At 38.7% G+C, this 20370-nt stretch overlaps 1 protein-coding gene across 14 annotated transcripts in view; it reads left to right on the top strand.

Moving 5' to 3' along the window:
* Positions 1 to 20370, top strand: part of TENM4 (teneurin transmembrane protein 4) — a 1541819-nt gene that overhangs the window by 1357600 nt on the left and 163849 nt on the right. For all 14 annotated transcript variants that reach the window (XM_031505163.2, XM_077781310.1, XM_077781309.1 and 11 more), the window contains 3 exons: positions 2710 to 2880; positions 7694 to 7908; positions 13330 to 13540. In XM_031505163.2, coding sequence (XP_031361023.2) covers positions 2710 to 2880; positions 7694 to 7908; positions 13330 to 13540 — 597 coding nt within the window. The remainder of the gene's footprint in view (positions 1 to 2709; positions 2881 to 7693; positions 7909 to 13329; positions 13541 to 20370) is intronic.

Raw genomic sequence — 20370 nt, 5'->3', positions numbered from 1 at the left:
ATCTTCCAGAGTGTCAGTTCTGTTGTTACACTGAAGCAAGATGATCACTTGTTAAGACATTTCCTCTCATGTATTTTCAATCAATTTTAATGCCTGGAAGAAATGTTCATAGTTTTCCCACTGCATCCAAAACAATGTCGAGTTTTTCACATTTATTTGTGTGCAATTAATAAGGATCTACAATAAAAAATTCCTCCCAAGGAGAGGAGAAGCAGCAATGACCTTTTGGGGAAACAATGGCCTTGCAATGTGTTCCTAAAAATCTTTGTGGCACTTAAGCTATGATGTCCAAAGGACAGAGCAAGTGAAATGGTGTTACAAAGAAAGCAAACCACTGGTTCAGTTCCTGCCTAGACCGGGGATGCCCACTGTGAGCTCATGCAAGACATTCTAACATGAAGATGTCTGAGAGATGGAGATGGTGTTAAGCACTTAGTGCCAGCAGAACTTAGGCCTGACTGCTGTCTAGGAATGCCTGAGTTTCGAGGAGTGAAGAGTACAGTTTCCATTCTGCTTGGAACTACAAACATCCATGTAACTACAAATATCCCATGTTTAACATAGGAACTTGTGTGCTCAGAGTATCTAATCCCTTGAGATCTGTAACTCTTCTGTGGCACCTGGGTGACATTCTGGTCCTTGGAAATGTCCAGCCTGGATGGAATTATAAGATAGCATCCAGTACTGAGCTTACAACAAAACTGCTGGCAGAGAGCTGCACAAAATGCTTCTTAGAGTTTGCAGCCCTCTAAGCATACAGTAAGTTAAGTGAATTAACACACAATTGCATTTTAATGCCCAAACAAGTGAACTGAGTTAGTCCTTTAATCTGCTGTAGTTCTCCTTTCCTTTTTTGTGTACTAGAAAAAAGCAGATTCCTACCTGATGAGGTTAATAGCTATGAAGTGCCCAGGCACTCTGATGATGAGGGCTGTATAAACACAAAGATATTATGCAAGCATAGCGATGCCAAATGCTTGATGCAGATTCCTTGTTCATGGTCTGATTTCCTCTCCTCCCTTGCGCAGTTTCTCTGTTGAGTAAATATATCCCTTTTAGATGAAAAGACTTGTTCCTCTTCCTCAAGTACCCTGGTTAAATTACCAGTAGTGTTGGTAACATTCCCTCGTGGTATATACACCTGTTTAAAAATGAGTGTTGAACAGGTCCTTGGGAGACTTTCCTTGCTGTGTGGGAGTTTAAGGAGCATATTTTCTTTCCTAATGGATGAAATTGTTAACAAACACAGTCCCCATTTATATGGTAAAAAAAAGAATTTTGCACTCATGTTTTGTGATGTTGTAGTTGTGCAAAGACAACCTTGTTTATGTTAGTAAATGATAGCTGACCTAATTGAGAGTGAAGTGGAAAATATCACATATTTTGCTAAATTGCCTAAACATGCTGTCTTCGGAGAGCTACTCAGATTAATTTTCAGTCCTCTTGTGAAGATTGTTTCTGATGCACAGGTTTAAATAAACTAATCACTTGTCCCTAATAATGGCTGCCAATCTCAGGTATATGTTTGTAAATAAAAATAGAGTTATAGGTCATGGAAATGCTCTGTTTCTTCACTGTTTTTTTTTTTTTTTTTTTTTTATACTAAATGGCTGTGATGTTAGAACCATTGTATGGTTTCTTGGAGAAATTATAGTGTAAAATATCAAGGCTTTCCCTTAAAAAAGAAATGTCATTCCAAATGTAACAAATATCAGATCATTTAGCTGTGTAGAGCCTGAAGCTAGGCTGGATACTGATTGAGTATGAAATGTTTATGTTGGGGATGGAAGAACTGATATGGTAAGCCACAAGCCACATTCTTTTGCTTTATATTTGGAAGGGGAAAGTATTAGTTGTATAAGCATATGATTTCCACACTCCTCATGCATGTATTTGCTTTTTAAGTAGACTTTTTCCTTAACTTCACTTGTCTTTATGCAGTGCCTTGAAATAGACATGTGCCCTGGATGACTTTGCATGGCCCAGAAACCTACAGAGAGCTTTGCCCTGCTATCACACAAATCTAAATGGTGCTGCTTGTTTTCAGCTCTCAAGGATATGTCTTTGATCTGAATAGAAGAGGCTGAGTTGTATGAAGGAATGCTCAGACATAGTCACTCACATTTGTGATGCAGAGCACAAAGTGTGTGAAAGATGGTTCTTGAATTGCCTCAGTTTTGGCTTGGTCTGAACCAGGAAAAGCTGTCAGAGATGTCTGTAAGGGCTTTTGTGTATAATTCATGGGTAAAAAAAAAAAAAAAAGAGGACCTATATAATACACTTGTGAATATGGCAAAACAAACCGGAGTGCAGCTCCCTAGGATTTATTGGTCTGTTAAGAAATAATGCTTCCTTGTATTTCTGTGTTCACCGCATTGTCACCCCAGCCTTGGGAGCTTTGTGAAACACTGTGCCTGGTTATCCTAATCTATGATCTGGTTACTCAGATCATGAGTCAGGAGTGGTTCTGCTGGAAGAAGCAGAGTGGATTGTTGCAGGTCATCTAAATTGAGTTTAAGTGGGTGGAAAGACTTAGGAAGCTGGTATGGTAGAAGCAGCAGGGGCTGTCTAATTACATTGATCCCATTCTTGTCCTAAAGCAATGACCACTGATAAGGCACTGGAGTGAGGGTTTAGAAAGAGAGTGTCCCTGTAGTTCTGAAACTCTCCCAAACAGAAAAAGATGACTTTTCTCATTGCTCACCACAGCCATGCACCTGTTTGGCCTAAACTGGCACCTGCAGCCGATGGAAGGGCAGATGTATGAGATCACGGAAGACACAGCCAGCAGTTGGCCAGTGCCAACGGACGTCTCCTTATATCCTTCGGGGGGCACAGGGTTAGAGTTACCTGACAGGAAAGGCAAAGGAACCAGTGAAGGTATGGTTGGTGTGTGTCCATGTTGTGAGTCCTCTGTCTGCCTCTAAACTCCAGCCGTCCAATCTCATGTTCCATTACCCTCAGTGCTGCCATCAGCAGGTGCTTTTTCAGTCTTTCATGTCTAGAGCTAGTAGTTGTCAGTCCTGTTTCCATATGTTTCTAAGTTTCATACCCTTCTGGTGTCCACTAATGCAATAAAACTGTGTGAAACATCCATGCATTCAAGGCATTCTCACAGACTACAGAAGGCCAGCATGAAAACGCTGCCCTGATGGCTGTTTTCATGGGACAGCATTGTCTTTTGAAAATTAAATGATTCCTGGAGCCCTGGATCAAGCTTCCTCTACAAAACTACAAAAAATGTTTGAATTTGACTATTTGTTGCCACTTAGCAAATGTTTTGAGGACCAAAATACTTACTGACAGCTATTACACTTTAAGTTTTGGCACTCCAGAGTTGAACATAGCTTTGCAAAAGTAGCCAAATAAAAGGCCTAGTCTCCATAAAGTATCATGGTGTTGACAGAAATTAGAAGCAGCTTCTGGGTCCTCAATTCAGCAGCACCTTATTCAGGAGCTTTACATCACTGTTCTTTTTTTAGAGGCACCACTGCTAAAAGTACTTGTAAGCTCTGCAAAGCCTTATTCCTCCCCAGACATAGCTGGAGAAATGAGAAATGCAAACTTTCAGAAAGTTTTTTCTGTTTGTGTGTCAAGCTTCTCTATATATAATGATGAGATTCCAATAAAGTAATAGACTATTTTTGATAGTTATTTTGGTGGAAGTTTTTTGAACAAATAAGATGTATGCTATTGTTCTTGCAATTCAGTGAACTCAAAAGTTTCCACAGAGTTCCCTAGGCTTTGGCTGACAGCCTGTGTTTACATGTTTAATTTAAATTAATTGTAGTGGGTTTTTCCTATAAGAGTTTTTCTGTCTTTATTAATCCAAATAAAGGCCATAATTATGTATGTTCCTTAAAACAGTGCATTTACTGGTAACTGATGGCTGCCATCAAGTTGCTACAATGAAAAATCAGCTAAGCAGGTTATTCTTAGCAAACCTTACTAGACAGTACAGCAAGCTGCAGACAGCCCTGCTGTTGTACTCAAAAATACTTCACAACAGGTCCTTTTCTTTTCCCCTCTAACTTGCCATATGTTTCATTTTTTAATCATCTAGGTTTGATCGGTCCATTTCCTTTTAAAAGTCAAAATGAAAATAAATGTGGGTATTCAAATTTGCCATCCAAGTAAAATATTTCCACTTGATTTTATTTTAGCGACATTTACAGTGACACGAGTAGAAGTTTTGATTGCTGTTCTGTTAAAACAGAAATCTAGGAAATAGCCTAGTTATGTCATGAGAAGACCCCTCAAGTTACTGTTTTTTATAGATCTTACAGAATCTGTAGGCTTTAGAGGAAAATTTTGTGTCCTGAATGAAAAACACATCAACACATCTTTGGGGCAGGAGTAATACTGTCCAGCCTTCAAATGCAGCTCTCTCCCCACCAGGTAACTGTGTAACTAATTCTGGACTAGCAGTGCTGCAGGGCTTCTGTTCTAAACCAGAATGTATGTGATTGAAATTTATTTTAAAAAGATTTGAAATATATTTGAATGGCTTCCAAATCAGAATGAAATAGGCTGGAATGTGTTAGAACATCCTTAGAGCTGATCTGAATGAATCATTACCAGTGTCTTGCCAACTCTCAGTAACAGTCATTCCTTCTCATCTGTGGCTGTGCTCCAGAGCAGCATTTACCTCTGTTCAAGCCCAACCCTGTTTACCAAAGCACTTAATCACATGCTTACATTTAAGCATGTAATTGACTGTGGTTGAAGTCAGAGCTTTGTGTGTTTTTAAGTGTTTTGATGGGTCAGGGAACCATCCTGTGAGAAATACAGAGAGATCCAGCAAGGTCTGAAATTAAATAGTTCATTTTGATATAAAGAAATTAGGAACAGTTGCTACGGTAACTAGAAAGTTCAAGGTAATGTGCAGAAAGAGCAAAGAAATTGACAGCCCAATTAAGAATTCAGACCTGAAGTTAATTTTAAGGAGTCGGGCATTCTGATTAAAAGCCAATTTCTAATTAGAAGCTGAAATGGCTTTTTTATTTGGCTGAATGGCTACTTTCTTTGTGAATTACCACTCCATAGGACCTAATCTTATTGTAGGCTGCAACTGGTGAAACAGAGAGGGATTTCAGGGACTGAATTCAGGCTGGTGAAGAGAACTTCTCCTTGGACTTCTGTATCAGGACAAGCTTCAACCTCTGGCAACATAACAGCTCTTAGGATATCTGCTTCTCAGACATACAACTGTCCACCAAGAGAAGACATAAACTTTGTAATTGTGTGTAGAAAAAATTATTTCTGTGAGACTGTCTTTTGTAATCGCAGAAGCATTTTCGTTTGCATGAGCAAGTGCTGATCTCTCTACAGAATACACCCTGTGCTCATTTTCTCCAGGCTCTATCTTGCATAGCAACATCTGTCATATTAAATTCTCACCTTCCCTGATTCACTCTGATGTGCAGTCTTTATTAATGAACAATCATGGGGCATATCAAATACTTAAGGTTTTCATCTGAATATCTAAGAATCTATAAAACATGTCAGTGGTAATCAGAAAAAATACATCCTTCATTTGAACCAAAACATGTGATGTCTTTAGCTCTTCTTTAATAGAATCCTCAATCTTTTCATCTTACGATAGTGCAATAAGAAAATTTGCATGAAGACATTGGAAACTTTGCATGAAGACACTCCCATAATTCTGAGAGTGTGAAAATAAAATTTTAATATGCCAAATAAATATTATCAATCCAGTTGATATAGTAATTCCCTTCAGAATGTAGCTGGTTGATTTTCCTTGTAAAATTGTACTCTATTAGCACAGAAGAATTCAGAAAGAATGCCCATTTGCCTCAGCTGTTTCCTATTATCTCCTTTAATATGTACTTCAATATGAACTGGAAAAGGATAAAAAGTCAGCAGATTTCCCACCTGTATTTATTTGAGAGTGATGAGAAAAGATAAATGGAAATCTTATAAAATTAAGAATAGCTTTTTTTGTGTGAACATGCAGCCTTTGCATAATACCTTTTGTGCTGGTATGCATAAAACTTATGCCTCAGGATAGCTCATACCATCAAGTCCTGCTTCAACAGTGTCCTTTAGCAGTTACTGACTTTAAAAAAGGGTTTAGTGTTACTGAAGTCAAAAGTTCTGCAAGGAAAAATTTTCTGTCCTTAATAGTTAATATGCCTATAATTTCTATATTGATTTTCAGAGACAGCTTACAATTTACATCTGTTTCTTCTGGAGAGTTTGTGTTCAGATGGTATGTGGAGAAATTTAAGGCAATCCTGTATTTAACATTATGTAATCTTAAAGGAAATGTCATTTGAAACAATAAAATGCGATGTTCTACCAGTTACCTTTTCAATATGGCAAGTAAATTCTGAGACTATTTGACAAAAATTCATTATAGATAGGAAAGGTTTTTTTTTCTCCATCCTCAAATGTAGATATTGGAATAAAAAAAATCATAATGTGATTTTCCTATAAAAGAATGTATGTAGCCAGGAGTTTCCTTCTCATTTTGATAGAATTGTTTGTTCTGTGAAATACCGAGTAGTATGTGCTGTAATGGCACAGAGATAAGAAACAAATGTATTTGAATTTCCAAAATTAATAACTAGTCCTTGTTGGTGACATGTTGCTCTCCTGACTAAAGCTGGGATCTTTCAGGTGACACTACTGCATGCTTTGCCACTAGAAGTGTCCTTAATAAAGGCTGTTTGCTAAGCAGTTGCCTTCTTCATCACCCCTATGCTCTGCACCCAAAGCTGTGGCCACTGGTTATAGCACAGGCTGAAAAGGGAACATTCTGGCATTTGATTTTTCATTCTGCCCCTCATTCCCTGGTCTTCCTTTGGGTCCAGATTTTTTGAAGCAGCCATCTGCTTTGGGAGTTATGACTGCATAAATTTCCACCCTGGAATTCTTCAGGTATGTTTTTAGGGGTGCCAAGCTCCCTGCAGACTCCCTTGGACACTATGGCATGTCCTGATCGCAATTGAATACCCAGGCTCTCCAGCCTGGCAGTTTTAGAAACAGATGCCTCCATTTGTCTTCTGAAAGAAAATAGATAATAATAGCATACTTTACAGATTATATTGAATCCCAATTAAAACCTCTCATGTTTCTTAATAAATACTACTCACGTGCAGGGTATGGTCTCCTTTGTTTATCTCGGTCCTTTTTTTTCATTAGCTTTTTTTTGACTATTTCAAATACTGTTACCACTGTCAAGAATTAATTTAACAGAGAAACATTTTCCTTTCCCCACTTAGGCATCGTTCATGCTGCTGTTCTCCACACTGCCATTCCACTCTGTGGCACGTCTATCTCATTCTTGCTACACTTCTCTTTACTAATTTAATGATGATTTCTCCATTCCTAAACTTACATTAATTTAGGATATAATGTCAGATGATTTATTCTCCTATTTGGAATGTAATTATACACTCTCTGATGGTAAAATTTAAACAAAAGGCCATTTTTCTCCAGGTTGCTCTTCCCATGCTTATGTTTTCAAACAAAACAGTTGCTGAAGCCAGAAATAATCCTGCTGGTTTTCTCCCCATAATTGTATGTATTGGCTAGACAAAGTATTCTGAAGACTTCAGGACACTAATAGACTGTTTCTCAAGATCAGTGTCAGAGATACCAGTATGATTAGATTACTTTCAGTATCTAAAGACTAATTCAAGAATTTTTTTTTCCTGTGTTTTGGCAGGAAAGCCCAGTAGTTTCTTTCCAGACGACAGTTTTATAGACTCCGGAGAAATTGATGTAGGCAGACGAGCCACACAGAAGATCCCTCCTGGTATCTTTTGGAGATCTCAGGTGTTCATCGACCACCCAGTGCATCTGAAATTCAATGTGTCTTTAGGAAAGGCTGCTCTGGTTGGCATCTATGGCAGAAAAGGACTCCCACCGTCGCACACACAGGTAATGGGACCTTAATTCAATTAAGTTATGTTGTCTCAAATTAATGTTTGTGTTATGTATTGGGGTTTTTTTTCATCTATTTCTTTCAATAACTTGTTGCATACTTGCAAGATGCCAAAGATTATTTATGCAGAGAATGAGAATCAAGAGACAATTGAAAAAATTTACACAAATTAATCTGGTAGGCTGTAGGCAGGGGCAGAGCAGGCAGTTGCCTAAGGCAGCAGGCTGCCAGAGGAGAAGGGTTTTGTGAGGCTGGTAGTCACTGAGAATACCAGCTGGTTGCTCCAAACAGCAGAAGATACCACTTTCTCCATCCAGTACTCTGCACAAAGGCAGCCACACTCAAACTGCATCCAAAGGAATCTTATATACCTTAGGTCTGTCTCTATTTCAGCCACTGTCTTTCCCATCTCATGGTAAGAGCAGCGAGACCCCAGTTGGTCACCCTTACAGGAGCAAGATTCACTTCTGTCTTCCATGCTGGAATGCCTTGAGCCAGCCCTTCACATGATGCTGACTGTCAGTTTAGGTTTGTCAGGGCCAAGTAATTAGTGTATAAAAAAGAAAACTAGTTCTTTACAGAAAGCTACCAACTTAGGCAGAGATCAAGATCTAGTTATTATTTTGTAGGACTAAATGCACATGCTTTTTTTAACGCACCTTGACAAAAAACATATCCAAAAATAACTTTGTGGGAAAAGCTCTAAAGAACCATCCCCTTAAGTAAGGAATTTATACATTATTTTCTCTCCTTGCTGTTTCAGCTTCTAAGCTGCTCTTACCCAGATTAATACATTAGGGCATAATACACTGGCAGTGCAAAGTATCTTACTTCCACTTGCATCAGCAGGCTATCGAAGAATTAGCAGGTTTATGTTAGTGTATCTTGCCCTTGCCCTCTACCATTAGCTGAAAATACTAGAGATTTATCGAAATACCCTTTTTTTTTGTTTGTTTTTGAACAAACAAATATGTTTATTATGATCTCTGTGGATAATATGGTATTTTGTACATATTTACACACCTCCTACTTATTTCTGTCAAAGAGGTGTCATTAATCTCTGCCTCTCATGCTTCTCTGCCTACTTTTCTACAGCATTAAAATACTTCAGTAAGATCAGCACATCATAATTTCAGTGCCACAGTAATGCTGTTACTGCCCTTTTCGAATCAGTCTCTTGTCACAGGGAGATTGGAGATTCAGACATTTAAAACTTTAAAATACTGTGTTATTTAAATAAAAACTCAAGTTGTGATTGCATAATACTGACTTTAGATCGCAACTCTGTATTCCTTTTTTTTTTTTGTTTATTATCATTCTTAAATTCTGCTACAGAACAGAAGATATTACACTTAGAGGTTCAATTGCTTAAGTAAAAAACCTAAAATTTAACACATAAGCCTCATTTTCTTTATGGAGTGTAGGCATTGGTTTCCCACAAGGTCATAAGTCCTGCAAGCAGATGTGCTCAAGTGTGGGCTCCATTGTCCATGGAGACAGAGGTCCTGCCAGGAGCCTGCTCTACCACAGACTTGGGATGGGGTCACTTGCATCCATTTGTTCCTGCATGGGTCTTCTTGTTAGGCTGCTTGCAGGTGGATCTCTGCTCCCCTTTGGAGCTTCACAGGCTGCAGTGCCACAGCTGCCTCATCGTGGTCTGCACCATGGGCTGCTAGGGAATCTCAGCTCCAGTACCTGGAGCTCCTTCTGCACTGACCTTGGTGTCTGCATAATTCATCCCCTCACATATTCTTACTCCCCTATTCTTTAGCTGCAGTTACTTATGTGCAATGATCTTTTTGGCTTCTTAAATATGTTATCAAGGAGGTGACAATTATTACCACCACTGAGAGGCTCAGCCTTGGCCAGTGGTGGGTCTGTGTGGATGTCAGCTGGCATTGGCTCTGTCAGACACAGGGAGAGCTTCCAGCAGCTTCTTAAAGCAGCCCCTCCTGCTACCAAAACCTGGCCATGCAAATCCAATACAATGCTCAAAGTCATATCTGTCAATGCTAAAATAACAAACTATTCCAAATTCTCTTTGGGAAGCTTTCTCTGGCTGTGGTGATTGTTTCTATTTTAGGTTGCCAACAACTGTGGTCACTAATGATTAGGAAGAAAATGTAAGTTCCGAATTTCTATAGTCTTAGAAACAGATCATGCAGAAGCCCATAATAGTTTACTTTTAAGAAAAAGGCATTTCTTCTCATTCTTTGCAACAAATCATAATAAGTTACACAATTTTGTTATGGTCTATTAGATTTAATCTTTCTAGATCAAATCCTTTTTTAAACTCATTTTAACCTAGGCCAAATTTCAATAAATCATAAATTTTAAGGATAGGTTGTCACTGCTTGCAGAGGGCATTTTTACATTTGTACAGTTTGAATTGATTAAAATGGTATTTTATCAATTATTTCCTTGCTGGCAGTTACTAATTGCCTATAAAAAAATCTTTGAATATATAAAAATGCAATAAAACCCAATCCATTTGTGGCTCAGTGAATATTTACAACTGGTAACTAGTAGCTTAGGAAAGTCATCAACATCTGCAGGAGGATCTTGCAAATATTTATTAAAGAAACCTTTTGGTTTTAGCAGAAAGCCCCAAGTAAGCATAACCCAGTCTGAAGTGGAACAACAGCAGCTCACTGTACCTGAATGCCTTGAAATTTTTCCATCTCAATAAGCTCTAAGTAACTACATCTAGTATATAGCAGGAAGTGAATGCTTGTAAGCACAATCCACAGAACATTTCTTAGATGTCCACTTTACAATGAGTTGTTGCATCCTAGAAGCGTTTCTTCACTTGCAGTCCTGTGATTCTAGAAAACTAATTCAAGCTACCATGGAGATGTCAGCACTTGGTAAGGTGAACTTTACCTATGGTTTCTTAAGTTCTATTTTAAAAATTGAGTCAAGCTGTTGCATCATGCTCAAAAATTAATATGGAAATACTTTAGGTTTTCTCTTACTGTTTTTACCTTCTTCAGTTTGCTTGTTCCTTATTCAAGCTCAAGCTCTGTTGAGACATTCCCAGGACTCAGACACCACAATGATGCCCTCTGTCACTGTCCTGCTCAGCTGTGTCTGGCATGGTCACACTGAGACCTGATAAGGCATCAGCCTAGGCAGTATCTCATGCTCAGAGTGGCTACAGACACCTGGATCCCAAAGTGTCTTTCAAACCAACCACTCACCAGTATCCTTTTAAATCCTTCTGTTGTTTTCATAGAATCATAGAATATGCTGAGTAGGAAGTGACCTGTGATGATCATCTTCAACTCCCGGCCTTGCACAGGAGACCCCAAGAATCACACCCTGTGCCTGAGAGCATTGTCCAAACACTTCTGTGACCACTTCCCTGAGGAACCTGTTCCAGTGTTCACACTCTGAGTGAAAAACTTTTTCCTTTTCCTACCTAAACCACTCCTGACTCAGCTGCAGGCTGTTTCCTCATGTCCTGTCACTGGTCACTACAGAGAAGTAAGAGATGTGTGTCTGCCCCTGCATTCCCGCCAATGAGGCACTTGCAGACTGCCTCAGTCTCCTCCAGCTGAACAGACCAATGACCTTGGCCACTCCTCATGCAACTTCCCCTCCAGAGCCTTCACCATCCTCCTGGCCCTCCTTTGGACACTGTCTAAGCGCTCAATGTTTTGCTTATATTGTGGCACCAAAAACTGCCCCAAGAACTCGAGGTGAGGCTGCCCCAGAGCAGAGCGGGACAATCCCCTCCCTTGCCCAGCTGGCAGTGCTGTGTCTGATGCCCCACAGAGCACAGTTGAAACAGAAATTAACATTTTAAATTACAAGTGTTTAGAATTTATACTTGCAGTTTATTTTTAGATTTTAGATTATTTTTATAATTTTTATATGTCATATTTTTCCAAAACTGAAGCTCTGTCTCTAGCAAAGCTAACTTGGATAGACACCCAAAAGGAATGACCTTTGCAGTGTGGCAGCTTTTATATTCTCAAAAAGACATTTCAGCACCAAATTTGAGATCTGTTACTGAAATATAACCAAAAGAAAATAAAAATTATAGCAAGGATCAAAAATAATTTCCTCTAAATAAATAATTAAAAATATGTAATTAAAATAATCTAGGGTCGCATTCTGTCATTTTGTATGCAAGTTATGTCATATATAGCTTATTACTCAAAATGTTCTTAGAAATAAACACTTCTTTTTTTAACTTATTAGCTTAACTTTTTTAAACTTTTCCTACATAGGAAAGAACATGTAATCAAGTCCTTATCTTAGTTGACTTTGAAGACCATACCAGGCAACTCAATAACAAGCACCCAAATCTTGCTAAAGTGAAAAGGAATAAGCAGCCTAAATTTTGGTGCCACAGTCAACTAACACTCGGCAGCCATTCAGTGCAGCAACATTTACAGGTTCAGAAATGAATGATGTTGTTTCTTTCTGCCTGTTTTAATTTATCCTGCCAAAAAAAAAATCACAGACTTACCTGATCAGCTGGGTGAGAGAGGCAAAACCAAGTGAAGTCAGGGAATAGAAAAGCTGAATAGTGCCTCAGCTGTTGGATTCTCTTTGCAAGGTGTACTGGTCATCTAAACACATGATAAAAGTCAGATTAGATAAGGTTCATTTAACATTTGTGATGTCTTCTAGGCTTATATCTGCCTCATCCCATTAATATAATTCCAGACAACGTACAATTACTGTGGAAAATCAGTAGAAGGTTTCTTTTAAATAGAGAACTAAAGAGAGTTGCAATACTAGTATCAAAGCAAAGCAGTTGTTTAGTTGAAGTTACCCTTGCAGAAAGTAAATGCATCCTTTTGAGGAAAATACCTAGAGCCACTCCTTAAATGGGACTTTTCTATATTATTTATCTCTTTTTCATCTTTATTTTCTATTACCTTTTAACCACTTTTCCTATTGTTTTAAGATAAAACCCTTGTTGGCTAAGCCAAATACTTCTGCAAAACCTCTTCCAGAGTTCACTTTAAAATATTTTTTACTTTTCCCTTGGTGACCTATAGCAACTCCGACAAACAACCCAGTTGGGCTAGATATATTTTTCTGTCTTATTTTCTGTATTAGCCAAGACATAGAAAAAGATAACAAATAAGCTGCTTAGTGTCATATTTACAGTGCAGTTGAGGCATGGTCTCATGTTTTCCTGTCTATATTTCTACAGAATGAGAACACCTCAGGCAAATATGCTGCAAGTCACCTTCTAAACAAAGATGACATCAAGATTCATATAATTACAGGAAAATATATACTAGCTATTTCCAAAAGGTTTACTTGCAGGTAGTCCAGGAAAGTACTTGAGTTACCAAAGCAAATCCTGCTTATGATGCTTCTGCAGACCCAGAATAAGAGACTAAGCTTGAGGATACCTGATAAACAGACAAACATAAATCCCTCTTATGTTTCAGTTTGACTTTGTTGAGCTCCTTGATGGAAGACGTCTACTGACACAGGAGGCGAGAAGCTTGGAAGGACCTCAGCGGCAGCACAGAACTTTTGTGCCCTTGGCCAGCCACGAGACAGGATTTATCCAGTATTTAGATTCAGGAATATGGCATTTAGCCTTCTACAATGATGGCAAGGAATCGGAAGTGGTTTCTTTTCTTACTACTGCTATTGGTAAGGATTTCCTGTATTATTCCTGAACTCCTAAGTATGCCTTGGGGCCAGGTATTAACTCATGTACTCGAATTGCACGATGGCTGTGTGTGGCTTTGGAGAAAATGCTTGGAGGGGATTTTATTTAGCAATATGCTGAATACCGTTAGACCCTAAATGTTGAGTAAGTATTTTGTAGGTCTTTTAAGTAACTATAACCATAACGAGACTCTGCACAGTGCCAAACTTGGATTACAAGCTGGAAAATCCTTGCTTTATTTTCTTTATTTGATTTTCATTTTATTTAGTTGACTTTTGTTGGTTTTGTTCAATTTTTTTGTTTGTTTGATAGGCTTTTTTCTCTTTCTAGAGCAGAGGTGTAGGAGTGATTGAAGAACAGAGAGTAGCACCATTCCACAGTTCTGTGGGACAGACAGTTCTGCCATTGAACATCATCAAAATCACTCAAGCTGGAGTTCAGGCAGAGCATTGGGCTTAAAACTTCAATAAAGTGCACTGTAAGCTTTGGTAGTAGCAATCATAGCAACAGGAATCCTTGCTCACATAAAGAAGCTGAGATTGCTTAAGAATAACAAATTAACTAAATAGGTCTTCTGACTTCTCTGGCAGTAAAATGCCCTGTCAGTTCAGCTCACAGGCATGGATTTGTTGCTGTCCAAAGAGGAGAAGATGCTGCCAGTGGGTGCCTGACACTGAGTATTCCTCAGTGAGGAATACTTAATATTCTTCTCCCTGAGTATTCTTCTTCTACCCTGTAAATATCTAAATCTGTTTCTGATTCAGTAATATTTAATTTTAAAATTGATTGACCTGCTTAAAGTCTTCGTATACCGAAATTCATTTGGTTGTAATTTAAAGATTTGTCCATAAAACTAGCACTCGGCTTTCTTCTGACCACAGTGTTTAATGGACTTTTTTTCTTTGCAGAAAAAAGCAGACTCATTCCAAAGCTGCCATTAATCCCTCTCCCAACAGAGGCATTGGTGTTGAGTCTCAGCTGTCTGCAGTAGTTACCTAAGAGCTATGGGCTTAATTTATCTTGGCAGGTTAATTAAAAAGTTTAGGTCTTACTAAAGCAAAGTCATTAACATCTCAATATTCCATTTTAGCACTAAAGTTTATCTAATGCAGAAATGGAAACTGCTGTAATGCTATGTTTTAAATTTAAAACCTGAAGATGTGATTTTCTGTCTTGTTTGCAGCTGAGCAACACTAGAGGTAGTTACTTCTAAATGTATATTAGCTTATGAAATTGAAGTCTTACTCTATAGAATGCAGATTTACTTCCATTTAGTTTACTTTAGTAATTTGATTTTTTACTTACAGCAACTACAGAAGCTTAAGATATTCTTCTGAAGGCAGCTTTTTTTCCTTGACTAAGAATGTCTTCAGTTTGAAATTTCCCATTACAGGGAAGAAATCAGTAAAGCTCTAACAGCAGAAAACACGTTTAAACTGTTGCTACTTATTCTTGTTATCAAAGCGATGCTTAAGTCTTCTAGCCAGACTTTTCTCTTGGCCTCATTGCACTAATATAGGGAAAAATAAGAAGAAAAATAAAAGAAAATAATCATTCTTAATTGACTGCATGATAAACAGAACAGTCCACGATATGGAGCCCATGATATATTTGATATAACCCCTGCTGACCTTGAATCATTCAGGGTTTATGTGATTAAGAAAAAAAGGAAGTTTCCTTTGCTGAACAGATGGGATTCACTTTTTCCATTAGTAGCTGCATATCAACACAAAGCTGTAGCGTAAAAAAACCTGTTTAAGTACAATCTATGCATTTTGAAACAGACTTAAGTAAAATTTTTAGGTAGGAAAATATGACTTCTTGGCTAGAATTTGTCCAGACAAGTGCAGCATTTGTATAAGTATCATAAAAACCACTGTAGTAGGCGTAACAAGTTAGTACCTTTCTCCTCAGTGTAGTTTTCAACAACCTGTTTAAAAAAAACAAAAAAACTAAGCAGTCAGGTGTTTCTTATAACTCTAATGCTTGAGAACCTTTCTAGTATATTCATGAAGTCTTTAAAGACATGGTTGCTAGATTGTAAGTACATAAGTACTGTGGTACAGTAGTGTTACTATTTTTTTTCACTGCCCAAGTAAAGAGGATAAAGAAACCTGACGGTGCTTATGAACCAGTGTGTAAAGTTGCAACACCAAACAAATAAATCAAGTCACACATGATGGGAGCCTTAGATCTGTCTGTGCAGGGTGAGGAACCTTCAAAGGAGTTGTGTTGACTGTCAGAGGTAAGCTGCCATTTCATTTGATTCCTGTGGCAAGACCACCTAAAAAATCTCCCTTTATTATTCCACTAACACAGGGCTTACAGTAAGAGTGAGTTTGAAAAGTATAGCTGTAATGCAGGAAGAAGTAGGATCCAATGATCTGAGAAGAGCAACCAGCAGCCTAGAACTCCAGAATTCTGATTGATGTGTTAATTCTGCTTCAGCCTAGGCTTATGCTTCAGCTGCTCACTGTGTAAAACTGAGGAGAGTGACATTTCTCTGGAGATGCTGTGAGGGTGATGGAACTGCTGGGAAAATGAATGAAGCATTAATTAATAATCACAGATAGTAGTAGAAAGCACAAAATTGATAATGGTGATCATAATGATAAGTTCATAAAGCCAAACTGTGCAGTCATTGCTTCAGGCAAACATCCCCTGTGAGTGAGGACTCAACAAAATAAATGGCAATAGCTTTTGCTTCAGCAATAAACATGTTGGATGGAAAGAGTGCTGCTTTTCCAAGTCTTATCTGCTATGTTTCTACAGACTGAGCTGTTCAGAGCCAGCAAATCATTGCAGGCTCTGTATGACAATATCAACTGCAATTACTGTGCAGCGCTTGCCTGGAATGATTTGGCTTCCATTATTCTAGTGAAAACTGGAGAAAAATGGAAAAAGGCATCTGTATTCCCAGTTTGATAACACACAGTTAATTTCATAAATTGAGAGACTGTCCCTTATACAGCTTTGGAATGTGATAAAGCTATAACTAAATCCACTCAAGACCATTAGCATAGATTTTGAGGGCAGAAGATGGCAACTTGGCCTGTTTTCTAAATGGCTGTGGAATCATCATCACTGAATGGCTAGGTGTTGTCAAAATGTGTGCCTGTTACATGCACTGAATGGAAACCTGGGGAGAATATAGCCTTGTAATGCCTGTCAGAGCTTATACTTCTGAATAGTACAGGAAATTCAGTTGGAGGGAAAAAGATTATTCTGGAAAAGTTTTCAGCTTTTAATGGCATTGTTATATCCCATTCTTCCAAATTACAGTTCATTACATTATAAAGGAATGGACAGTCAAGGTTTCTCAATAATAAATTAATCTTTTTGTAAATTACATTGGTGGCACTTTCTGAAATTCTAATAGAAACACTTCTTTGAGAAGCACCTTGTGGATTCACAATCTATGATCTGCCTGATAGTGGTAATATATTTAGAGCAATCTTGTCTAGTGAAGCAAAATAGTAGGCTGAGGAATCAGCTGGAATCAGTACATCTGAGACAGAGATTCTGGCCGAAAGTCTGCTCAGTAGAAGCAAGAAACATCTGAGAACCCTGAAAAGAGCATCTGTGGAGTCAAAGTGTTATCCAGCAGCTGTTACTGCTGAGCTCAGGCAGTCTCAACTGTGCAGGGCTATTGAGAAATCAAAAGGAAAAGCAAAATCAATTGTCTGTGAGAGGAAAGCATTGCTGTTTACCAGATTGTCACCCAGCAAGCAACAGGAAACACATGCAGAACACCCGGTATAGGATGCAAGGTTTTATCTCATTCCTATCTTCTACATGAGACAATGGTTAGGAAAAGGGCCATTCTTTCTGCTCCCTCTACCATCTGTAAAAAAAACCCTGCTGTAAGTAGTTTCTTCCACTGAAGTGCAAGACAAGCTCCAGTGTGATTTATAAGGGGCTGCCAGCACAGCAGGCACCTGGCAATACACACCAGAAGGCACGTGCCCTTCCTGCAATAGCCCAGAATGGAACCTACCCAAGGACAGCACTTGGCACTCGGGAATGGTACCTGCAGAGGAGCACTTCACAGTGGGACTGAGCTCAGAGGAGAAATTGCAGGGCACAGAGACAAGCATGGGACTGGGAACCCTCCTTGAGTGAGAGATGACAAGAATGGCTTCCTTAGCATTGAGTGAATGTGCCTTTGTGTTTACCTTGTTCTTAGCAAAGGGAAAAGAAAGCATCTGAGTAGCTTAGATTTGCTCCCCTTGCTTTTGCTGCTTATGTGTAAGCTAACTTAAACTCTAGCAATTTCCACTTCAGAGAGGGATACAGAAGTGTGATCCACTTACAGCTACAAAGCCATTTGTGTTATTTACACTTACATTTCTAATGTCTGGAAAGATCTAAATTGGTTTCATGTAAATATTGAGGAGTCAAGATACTGTGCAGAGTAACATGGGATGTGATCTGTTCTGGCTTGCACTTTCCTTTTAGCTCCTTAATGCTGCAGTTACTTGACTTAAAAGTCCCCCATGTACTATTAGATCTTCAGGACTCTGAAGGAGGAAAAGTGATTTTAATGTCCCAGCTACCCTTTTCTGAACTTCTCCTTAGGCTAAAGAGGCTGAAAGTTCAGCAAGTACTTTGCTGAATCAGAACTCCTTAACTGCTAATGAGACACCAGCTGCTTTGTGGGAGAGCTCTGTTCTCTCCCCTGTTGCATGAGTATGGTCATCTTAGCCCTTCTGTTTCAGAGAGGGACATGGGGCACTTCGATATCGTGGTAACCCTCTGCAGATAATTAGTTAGTAACCCATTCCTGCCCACACTCACAGCTCTTTTTTTGCTCTGCACAGAAAAAGAAATACAGCAATATGAGAACTGTGCCAGGAAGGAAAATCACCTAATTTTTGATGTTATTGATCTCTGTGCTACAAAATAATAGCAGAGCTTTGCAGGTTCTTCAAATAGTTTTTTCGACTTTGGCTCTGTATGCCCCCCTACAAGCAGACATCCAATGCTGTCAGATGGGTGATGCTTTTTTAAATTGCTGTCTTGTTGCTGCCAACCCTTTTTTTGATGCTTTGTTTCCTGCTTTCCGCTCTTACCTAGCTTCTCTGAGTGTGGCCAAGCTCATAGGTCTCAGGTAGTATTTAGAAAAGATACAGTCACTCAACTCATGTAGAAAGCAAAAAATGCATTTATGAGTCCCTGCCAGACCATGTTAGGTTTTTCTTTCCTTGTGTATTTCATCTCATGAATGACATTTTACTGACAGGTCTGCTTGGCTGAAAATGCTTATCCTCAGAGCCAGGTTCAGGTTATGCTGTAGCACTGCAAGGTGTCATCCTCCAAACATCCAGCTGGCCACAGAGTGTGAGCTCCTCTGTGAGAATTTAACTCAGTCCATATAGAAGATTGGCAAGAAGACAGGAGATTGGCCTCTCCATCCTAACCAAATCCAGCCCAGTCTGACATGGTGAGACAGAAATGTGGGGTGAACTCCTCTGCCTGAGCTTTGTGAGCTGCAGGAATTCCCCACTCCAAGCCGGTGTCGTAGTGTGCTTGGTGAGATTTCACTTTCATCCAGCCCACGTGTAAATCTAGTCTGTTCTCTTTATAGGGCTTAATAAAAAGCAAACATGGGCTGTGCCTGGATTTGGAAATGGAAAGAGGGCTGTGCAGAGGTGAAACTTTTCACATTAGCTTGCACTGCTCATATCCAGAGTTTGTTTGCTGTTCTCAGTAAAACAGTGATGATGATTTTGGATAGATAGTGATACAGCCCTTAAAACTTTAACAGCTGAAAGTCAACAGCAGCTTTATCAGTGCACCCTTAATCTTTTCATGTTTTTTCCTCAAAACTGATGAAAAGCCTTATTTCCCAGTGAAGTGAGCCAAGAGGCTGAACATGTTCCAGTGTTGGAGTTTATCTCTGTGTCTGCCTTTTCAGACAACTCCTAAGAGATCGAACATTCCTCTTGGTTCTTAAATCCCTTTCAGCTTCAGTCAGTAATATTTGTACATGATCCTATGGTACACTGCTCCCTAAATGTTAACTGCAGCTTTCTGCCTGCTGCTTAGATCTACAACACTTCCAAGGAACAGGAAGTCAGACCAGTTGTTTCAAATCTAGATGTTACTTGTAATGACCTTTTTTCTCTCTGCAAGTGTATGAAACAATTCTTGCATAATAACCCCTCTTCCCAAGCCATAATGGCAGGCAAAATTATTATTTCAGGATTTTACTATTCAAGATGTAAGGCATCTCTAATAAAGAGTAAATTAGGACATGTCTGAAAGATAATTAAATAATAAGAAGCCTATAAAGGTCAGATGCTTGGCTGTGAAAACTTCCACAGCCACTACTTCTGTGTAGAGTGTGTCTCTTCACTGATGATCAGTGAATAAGAGCTAGCAAGAGAAAATTAAAATGTGTAAAACTAGCTTAGTTTTAAACCAGAGATGCAACAATTTATTTAATGTTAGACTTGAACTTTTTCTTTATCTTTTTATTTTGATTTCTATATGTACACACCTCTTTCAACAGATCTTAAAATTACAAGTGATACCTTAAGTGGGCAAAATAGAAAAATGGTCAGGTACTTTCATTTATATTGTTGTATAAAAGAAATTAGGCCATGCTTCTAAAGACTGCTTGGATGCCAGTAAGCATTCATCTCTGTAGAAGTTAGATGTCTGAGTGTCTTTAATGTTCCAGACTTTTTCTGGTTTTAATCATGCTTTAAAGTGGTAGAAAAATGAAGGTAGATTTGTCTTTTTGAAAAGCTTTGCCTACATCTGTACTTACATAGACTGGTAGCATTGAACTTGCATGTTTGTGTGC

The sequence above is a fragment of the Lonchura striata genome, chromosome 2 (genome assembly GCF_046129695.1).
Source record: "Lonchura striata isolate bLonStr1 chromosome 2, bLonStr1.mat, whole genome shotgun sequence".
NCBI classification, from domain to species: domain Eukaryota; kingdom Metazoa; phylum Chordata; class Aves; order Passeriformes; family Estrildidae; genus Lonchura; species Lonchura striata.
This window is presented reverse-complemented; position numbering and strand designations above follow the sequence as displayed.